The following is a 9,695-nucleotide window of genomic DNA, read 5'->3' on the forward strand; positions in this document are numbered from 1 at the left end:
TTTTTTCCTTTATTACCCACAAAAAAAAAAAAGCCTGAGATGCCTCTACCTTCCTACACCTAAATAAGAACCCAGTCTACTTTTGCGTACAACACACCATTTCCACATGAATCTCAAATCTGTATTTAGTCTCAGCCTTGCAGCTGGACTCAAGCAGCCCATGGTAAAACAAGTGCCCTCCCCCTTTGCAGGATACCTCCCGCACTGCAGGATATTGTAAAGCCTTTACCAAAGCATTTACAGTATGCTGCTTATTAGTGACACAGAGTCCTCCTAAAGAATTGTTCTGCAAAAAACTTCTATCTCTTGAAAGCCGTACGAAGAAAACAGCACACCTGGAACAAGGAGATGCAGGACTGCAGTTAGCAAGCCCTATTTGAGACTTGCAGACCTGGGTCCAAATGTAAGACAGAGGAAAGGCTGGGAAGGCAGCAAAGATAAGGCACAACTGCATACCTACAAGTTCAGTACAGCCTCCATGGTAGATCTGGAACTGTGTCAAGGACAGAGTAGAGTGTTTACCTGGTACTATGGCAATCTGACACTTGGGCCTTAGGGCAGCCTTACCAGAGTAGGTATCATTGCAACACTCCAAGATCCTCTGCCTAGTCCCCAAAACATTTCTATATTTGCAAGTCACAAAGCATTTTGGAGGGGAAACTCTGGCATATAGTACAGATCACTGTGCATTCTATAGACATATCTATCTTGCAAAGACAGCTTTGTCAAGGACACAGGCATCTGCTGGCTAATAGGAGTCAAATCTTTTACACACATGGATAACTGCGTATCTCTGCAAAAACGTCCTAATCTAACTATATCTTGCCGTGCAAGAGTGAAGATCACCTTAGCGCGACAGTGCCAACTGTCTTGTCATTAGCCCCATTATCACAATGACTTAAAAAGAGCTATTCTTGTTACTATACACATACATAAGAACTCCATGCAAGAACTTTTCTTTTTTTAAAGAGCTCACGCTTAGATATGTAAATCCTTAGTTGGAAACTGTGTTACCTAAAGCATGAATATTCTCAGTGAACTGATTTTTCTTTTTAAAATTTTTGATAATGAAATCCCTGGGTTTCATTTCACAATAGGTTGACACTGACGGGGCCATGAATCCTGATGAGAAAGAGAGCTACCATTTTATTTTTTTGGCAAAGAACCCAAGCAGGAAAAAGTATACCATGAGTCAATTCTTCAGACAGGAGTTTTAATGAAAGCAGTACAGGCTGCACTCTTCACAATCCATTCTTTCTTATAGTATCAAGGTTGTAAAAGCTTATTCCTCTTCCAATACTGTAGGCACTGCCCATCATCAAAACCATCAACACTACAAACTCGTAATTCAAGACTAGCAGCTTTTAAGGTACAACTTATAACAATCACTCTTTTGAAGGAAGCTAACAGGTAAGGCCTGTAGAAACCAAGCACTCTATTTTCTTTCAGAGATGAGGCTGAAGAGTTCCCTAATAAATATAACTAAGAATTTCACCTGTCACAAAGACCTGTATTTCATCATGCCATGCACCACTCAGTTCAAAAGTCTCTCTCTAGCAAGTAATTTCTGAACAGCAGTAGAAAGAGAAGTGGCTGAACAAGCCCACAATCACAAGGGCAGTTCTACCCTTAGGGAATGTTCGTGAATGGAATTAACACTTCTAGTGCAACCTGAGTCAAATACAGCTGTGCTGCTACAAATGTATGAAGGCCACATTGAGAAGCAACAGTCAGTAACCCTTATTTTTAATTACATGTTCTCAGTGAGTAACTTTCTTTCACAATGTTCGTGGTGTTATGATGAAATCAGGAGTCAGCTATTTTGCCTAGCTTGGTAGCTTTAATTTCAGTATTTGAGAAAGAAAAAAAGAAAAAGGTTAAGAAATACAGCTGCAAGCAGAGCAACACTTCACAGCTACTAGCTGACCATCTGTAAGATAATTATGACATGTTAGCAGAACGAGACAAGGACTTATCTATTTTGTGGGAAGGGAGTCAGAACAACACAATACATTTGTTTTTTCTCCAGGGTGCCATAGAAGATGACGTTTAAAAATTCTTTCTTACCTAATCCAGTTTGCTTCAGGACTTGCTGTGTTCTCAGCTGCTGCAACAATGAACATAAAAAGCAAAAGCTTGACAGCCTTCAAGACACTTGAGATCTCTGGCATTTCTCCAGCTGTTTCAAAGTAACAGGCTACCAAGCTAACAGTTGTTGACATACACTAACCTGACTGCATGCATTATAGTTCTATTCCAAAGCTGATTAACAACAAAAGAGAGTAAGGTGAAAAATTAAAGGTTGCATTCCTTACCTGACATAGCTCCTGCTGGCCATATGCTGAAGTCAGCAAAAGGTACTGTCTCTCTGAGCAATAAACCTAGAACAGGTACAGGCTGAATTATTAACAAGAACATGAGGAGGTCTCAAAAACACACGATGAATGAAACAGAAATTCAAAACTTACAGTCTGATTTAGTTTGTAAAGGGAACTTAGAGAGTTTCCTGAACTCTTGCTCAATTGATCTATTTCAAACACTAAATGGCATATGGAAAGAAGCAGGATGATTCTTTATTGCAATGCAGAGGAATGATGAACACAGTCCCTTAAACTGCCTTCATACCAGTCTCTTACAAAGTAGAATTTGACTAAAATGGAAATATTTGGCTTTTATCATACGGTCATTGTATACATTCCCATTCCACTGGTCACCTCTCTTTTCAGTCATTAACTGCTAATGTGCTTCCAACACTGTGTTTTGGCCTCCAGCTTTTTGTGCCTAAGACCGTAGATGTGCTCTTCAAGCAACTTATAATTGCACTGATACAGTCTGAGTTCATACAGGTTTAAAATTGGGTCATCCAATTAACTTTGAATATGGCACAGCAGGAATGAAATCTACGGGTTTCTGGGCAAAGGCTGGAACTTCTTTTACATAACTTTGTGTCTTTTGATACTGCTGATAGCAATTAGAAAGTACCAACCAACTTAAGAAACCTTGCCAGGATGAAAGGAAAAATTGACATAAATTTCTCCTCTCAAGAGAGAATTTTCTAGTTCCTCTGTATTCTGTTCTGCAGAATTTTTATTATTACTTGCAGTGCCATGCAGCAGAGAGTAATGATTAGGATAGCATTCGGAAAATGACATTATCTATTCAGACACTTCACACTGCTCCATCTAAATGCTAGGTTCCTAATTCTAGGGGTGGGAGACACAGGACTCATCTTAGGTATTCAAATGTGAAGATCCACATGGAAGTTGGACATTTAAACTGACATACACAACAATGAGAAAGCAGAACCAGCATGTGGAGCCGGGAGGGGGGCATCACTCAGGAAAAGGACATATCGGAAACTCTCTTTGTCTGCATGGTGCCTCTGTGAAACTGGGACTGAGAGCCTTAACTTGCTTACTCCATTTAAGTACCTTCCTCCACTTGGAATTCACCTTCCTTTCATATACCTTGCTTCAAACTGCCTCCAGGTTTGAATCTCAGTCAGCCAAAAGTCAAGTGGCTGGCTCTCACATTTAGACACAAAGGAAGATGGACAATTAGTTCCTTCTATGAATAAAATCCAGCTAAATACAAGGTAGGAAGCATATAAACAGAGGTGCTATCTGCTTTACGGAGTCGACCTTGCTATTGAATACATAATTTTCAGTCATTGCACACAATGTGGGAATAATAGTTCAATGCAGATTAAATACAAGCAGATCTTTTTTTCACCAAAATGCCCAGCTTAATATATTGTTGAAGCTTTCAGCCATGAACACTGACCCCCTGGAAATTACATCCCTTTCAAGTGTTTCAGGTTGCTTACCACAGAAATCTCTGGGGGTTAGTGCAAGCATTGCTCTGTGAATTGGAGGGGTAAATGATTCCCTGTTGTTTCTGCTGCAGTAGTGGTGTGACCAGGAGACTGAAGGAGATGGAATTTTCTTGTGAATCATGGAAACTGTGTGTAAGTTGAGAAATTTCCACACAAAGCCAAAAAATATAGTGTCCATACAGAATGTAAGACAAACAGCTGCCTGAATAGAGTGATAGCAGTAATTATGCCATTATCTCAGGTGGGCTGAACACATTCACCAGTGTACTGAACACACCTCTCTCCACAGTCAATATGATACCATCAGCACAGGAAGAAAGAGAAGAAAGAAAAGAAAGAAAATTGACTCCAGCTACTTCAACTGTCATCAACCATAATGCTGTCAGGATAAGCAGGCAAAGATCGCTTTTCCACAGCCTTACACTTTCTCTTGATATTCTGACCAAGAAAGTAGTGGCTACAAGGGCAAAGGAACAGCAAAAGATGCAAAAGGACATGTGCTAGCTTTAACTCTTCCCTTATTCTGACATATTGGTATCTCATACATGCTCTACTACTAAAAGCTACTCCTTTTATTAATTCATATCATGCTATGTCAGGAAATGCATTCATTTTCCTGAATTTTCATCTATTTCATAAGAAACGTTGTGAAATTAACTCAGTCCAGTGTTTTCAAGTGTGTAGTTCTGCAAACGTCTCCTTTTTCCACATACAATATCAGTACTCCCTCTGCACACAGCAGGGTACAGTCAGTGCCTGAGGGAGGAACAACTGGATGAGGGGTGGAGAAAAGGAGGACCAGCCAGCAAGAGGCTACTGACATGCCTTGTTCCTTACAAAGCAGCAGCAAAGAATGAAAAATCTCATACTTCCTCCCCCCTCGTCACGTGCCATTACCACAGGCCAATTCTCAGCTGTGTTCAGCAGAGCTTCTTGCCTGCTGTGCAGCATTCAGATGGGAAAGCTCAGCCTTACACTGTCAGACATTTATCCTAGAGTAGTGGCATTCTAGCCACAGCCATCCAGCTTTCCAGCTTTGACACAAGGAAAGCATGTGTGGCCTTACACAATGTATTATTCAGAGAACTTCTCTTGCCCATAGAGGGGAAAATTCCTTGCAGAAATTTTGCAGAATTAAACAACGGCAGTTTCTCAAGTTATTTTTCAGGTTTCTGGTCAAGGCCTTCCTTTGTTAATGCTGCATCAGGTTCATTGTAGGTTTTCCTTTTGCTGAAGTACCACACAAATCGGTCACATCTCATCACTCCAGACAAACCACCTCTTCCCCACTATTTATGTCACTTGTCCAACTTCCAAAACAAGCGCTGTGCAAAGATTTGAAAGATGCACAAAAGGCAGGACAAGCTAAGAGGGAACTAGGAGACTGATTTCATGCATTAGATGGATGCTCCTTCTCCATTTCTACCTGCAGAGCAGTCCCCCCACTTTCCACAATCACTGGAACAGGTGCTTTCCTCAGCTGCACACTGTAACTCCTTGGGTGACCACCACCTTCATTGTGCACTCTTCTGTCCTTTAGATTCTCCTGCTGCAGCTCCCTTACCTTCTTCCTATCTCCCCTCCCCATTTTAGGAGCTACTTGGCTTTATCAAACAGCACAGCGATAATCCATCACAGCAAACGAGTCCACACATTTGATTCTTCCTGTTAGCACTATGAGGAATGTGGCTCCATATTTTAGTCTGTAATGCAGGAGTCTTTACTAAAAATGCCCACTCTGAACTTGTGTCCTGGATGATTGCCAGATACATTGCAGCTTGCTTATTCTGCTGCAGTACAGCTTGGTTCAATCTCATGAAAAGGAATTAAACAGTAACAACAACAAAATTCCTACTGAATGAAGTGCTGATTATTCCTGCAGGTGCAGAGCCTTCCCAACTTCCCTGAAATAATCAAGCCAAAGGTGCCTTTCTGTTCTCTGGCTCTACATCACTGAAGTTCAGCTGTAGAATAGATTGGTAAAAAGTTTAGCGCTCACCTGGCCAGTTATGCTCAGCATTTGTACGAGGCTTTTTTCCCCCTTCTCTTCTGTTGCTGATCCATAGGCTCTCCTCTCATCTCACTTTCTCCTCTCCTGTATTTCCTTGGCTTAAATCACTAGAATTCACCTCTAGGGAAGGGAAGTTTGTAAGAACTAATGAAAGAGAAGCTACAGACACACAATATGTATCACACTAAGTGTGTTCACATGACAGCTTAAAACTAGGGCTAGGGAAAAAAAAATAAAAATTCACTGACCAATTTTTTAAGCAGAACAAAAGCAAACCAATACCATAATTTTCAGTACTTCATAAACCCCTTCCTAAACACGAATGTTCTTTGATTACCCTCACAGCACTGCACAGTGTATCAGCACTTTGTTCATTATTCCCTTCTCCACTTCCCCAGTGGCAGACAGCTGGTAAAGACAGTAACTTCTGTTTTTGCAACACAAAACATTTCTCTTCCTCAGACAAGCCTGCACTCAGGAGCCCCTTGTTAGTGAGCCTCTCCAGGCATTAGCACAGCAAGAATCATTGTCTTTGTCCAATGAACTTTTTATTCTGAATGCAGTTGGCAAAAACACTGCAAAACTGGTCCCGGCAGCACTTAAAGCAACCAAACAGCCACTGTGCTGCTCACTAAATCTCTCTTCCCTGTAGTTAGAAAGTCAATAATACAGGTACAATATTTCTGCTAATGAAGGATTTTGGATCATACTGGATAAATCACTTACTCCACACATACATCAACAGGGCAGCACATAATTCTGAGGAAGGAATCACACAGCAGCCCTCACTCTCCAACGTGCACAAATGTATTGCTGCCTATAATGTTCCTACAGCTTCCTAACCACGGAACACCATGGAGCAGCAAGTACCAGCACAGAAGTTCTTATTTTCTCTGTTTCCAAAACAATCCATTTGCACTTAAACTGACCTTCCATTTTAAAAGGGTCTGAAATGGCTTTCAGGAATCTATATCCACCGTGTCTTCTTGCCAGACTACCATAGGAAAATCTTACCCCAGGAGAAAAATAGCTCTGCCTGGTTCAAGCCACATTTTTATTTTTGGAATAAAACTTGGGTAAACTCTTCTATTTTTACTTCATGTGCTACAATGTCAATAATTTACACCAACTTGGATAAACACTAGAGGATTAAAGGATATAATGTTAGAAAAATAAATGCATTACAGTTTGAAATTGCCCATTAAGAAGTGAGCTAGACTTCAATTTGGGTGTACAAAAAGGGTCTAAAAAAGGGATTCTGAGTATTTTGAGAACACATTCCACAAGACTCCACGGTAGGTTAAGATATAACCAATTCACTGCTTTTGCCAGAAAAACCTCAGTAATTACATCTGATTTGCTGACACTGAGCCAGTATTATTATACATCTTCATACTAACAGAAATTTCTGTACAAGAACATAGTTTCCCACTTACTAATTTCAAAATACCACAAAACACTGATACTTCGTTTTCACAGTCCAATGAAATTAGAATTTCAGAGTGCTGATTTTGAAGGGAAGAATGAAAAAAACCTAGCTTTTCAATATGAAAATTAAAAAACATTTTGCATTTACACAGAACTGAATGCACCGCTTCAGAGAAATAACTAGAAAGACATTTTAAGTTAGCCTCTTCTTCTTGATTTGTGCACAGTATTGTCTATGGATAACGGTACCTTTTCCTTTCTTTTGTTAATAATTGCATATCTGTGTGTACAAGGGAGGGAGAAAAGGACGCATACATTTGCTTAAAGGAATTTATCAAATATTATAGTATTTGCAATGTATATTATGGTTCACTAGTTACTAGTAGGTCGCTTAAAGAAGTACTATATACTAGAGCCAGGTCTATTTTGGTATTGAGGGAACTTACAGAGACTTTTCTTCAGTTATTCATGGCTTTGTCCCGATGTGCCTGAATCCTGTGTCACGCCTACTTACTTCTTGCCTTGTAGTATCTTCTGCCACTTTTAATCATTTAATCATGGAGATTTTTTTCGGTTTGAGTATTGCTTATTTTGGAAAAATAGGTACAGCTGGTCGTCACCTGCAGAGGCAAGGGTACCCGCACAGCCTCAGCAGCAGTACTTACACAGCGCTGCACAAGCGGCCCCCAGGCAGCCCAGGGCGCCCACCTCAGCGCAGCGGGCGCGGCGGCCTGTCAGAGGGGCAGAGGTCGCCTTCCCTCCCCTCCCCGCCGCAATCCCCGGGGCTGCGAGAAGACTTCTCTAGGTCTCGGGGAAAAGACACGTTCCCGGCGGTAGTAACGAGCCCTGCCAGCACCAGCTCCCTCAGAGAGGTGACAGCCCCTGCCCGCCTCTGAGCGCCAGCGGACTGCAAGGCAAATGGCGACCGCCATTCCGAAGCCCCTTCTCCGCTGAGGCGCGACCCCCACCCCACACGGCGGCGGGGCGGCGCCGCAGGGCCGGAGGCCTGGCGGGAGCAGAGCCTCACCCCGCCGGGGCAGGGAGCGACAGTGCGCTACGAGGCACTGCCGAGGAGCCGGGGGAGCGCCCGCCTCCCCCGCCCGGACCGTGCACTGAGGCGGCGGGAGCGGCCCCCCGCTTCGCTGGAGGCGGCGGCGCTAAGCCCTCTCCGGCAGCGCGGGGCGGCTGTGGCGGCGCGCGCGGTCACCTCAGGGCGGGCGCGGTCACGGTCACGACTGTTCCCTGCGAAGCGCCGCGCCGCGCCCGGAGGGGAAGGGCCGGGGTCTCTCAGAAAAGGTCGGTTAAACACGGTAAAAGAAGTGTAATGTTTAGTGAGCTTTTAAAGAAATAGTTAGGAGCAAGAAATAAAATGAATGCGTATATATGCATAGTTAGTATTAAATAGCTTTCGCTGAGACTAAACGCCTCACTTGTCTCTCTGTATTCAGTTCATTGTCCAGAACAATGAATTGCGAGTGCAGCTCCATCTGTGCTCTGAGAAATGGGTCCTGGTGAAGGAAATCATTTTATAAAGCACTTTTCCCCCTTTGGGAGTGAGTGTGGAGGAGTCCCCCCATCTTTGGGCTTCTCCTTTTGTACCTGTTAATCTTTATTTGAGCTCAGGCATACCCGTTTTTCAGGTTGTTTCTCGTTGCCTGAGGAGAAGAAATTCCGGTAGGTATTTCTCTCACACATTTTTCTTTGTTTACAAAAAATCTTGGAGAAACAAATGGGAGGCTGTTCCTTTGCTCAATATGCCAATGCTTTTTTCAAGTGAGCACGTCACACGGCTCCTTGTTCAGCTTTCTGTAGCGATCTCTCTGTAAGCGTTTTGCCGGCTCATCATGACCACCCTCTGCTTCTTCCATAGAGTTTTTAATTGTATCTGTCTCATATAATGAGACATGCTGATCCATAAGATAAGCAGATCTCTATTTTGGTAGTCAGAAACACGTGGTTGGGCTCTATCAGCCTTGCCCGGGGGCTGTGTTTTGGGTGACAATTCCTATCATTCTAATTTAATCTGTTACAAATAAAGAGTAACTGCTGTATTCATCAGCTTCAGTGTGGTCTGACTCACTCCACAGCATCCAGTACCACTTCAAATATGAAAGCACTAGATCAGTTCTCATCTATATTTAACTAACAAGTAGTGTACAGTGTTACTCTGAGTAATCGTCATAATAAAAAAAAATGACGAGGAGGGCTTTATAGCCATATATCTTTTCATAATTATTTAAGATGCAAACTTTGAGACTGAGGAACAACAGCATTTCTCCACAAAACTCTTCCAGCACCACTTTTATCTGTTGCTGTACCAGTTTTGTTTTAACAAGGCAGTAGTTTCTAACAGTGAATTGTCATCATTCTGACCAAAGTACAGTATTTTTTTTTACCTTGCTCTTGATTAGTGAACTCTGT

The 9,695-nt window shown here is 42.4% G+C and overlaps 1 protein-coding gene across 1 annotated transcript in view; it reads right to left on the minus strand.

The window, feature by feature from the left end:
- MYO3B (myosin IIIB) overlaps positions 1–2,374 on the minus strand; it is a 206,403-nt gene extending 204,029 nt beyond the window's left edge. Inside the window, exons 1-2 of the mRNA XM_050899969.1 lie at positions 2,316–2,374; positions 2,068–2,107 (exon numbers count right to left, since the gene is read on the minus strand). Coding sequence (XP_050755926.1) covers positions 2,068–2,107; positions 2,316–2,322 — 47 coding nt within the window. The 5' untranslated portion in view covers positions 2,323–2,374. The remainder of the gene's footprint in view (positions 1–2,067; positions 2,108–2,315) is intronic.
- Positions 2,375–9,695: the final 7,321 nt, after the last annotated feature.

Source organism: Gymnogyps californianus, chromosome 7 (assembly GCF_018139145.2).
Source record: "Gymnogyps californianus isolate 813 chromosome 7, ASM1813914v2, whole genome shotgun sequence".
Taxonomy (NCBI): Eukaryota; Metazoa; Chordata; class Aves; order Accipitriformes; family Cathartidae; genus Gymnogyps; species Gymnogyps californianus.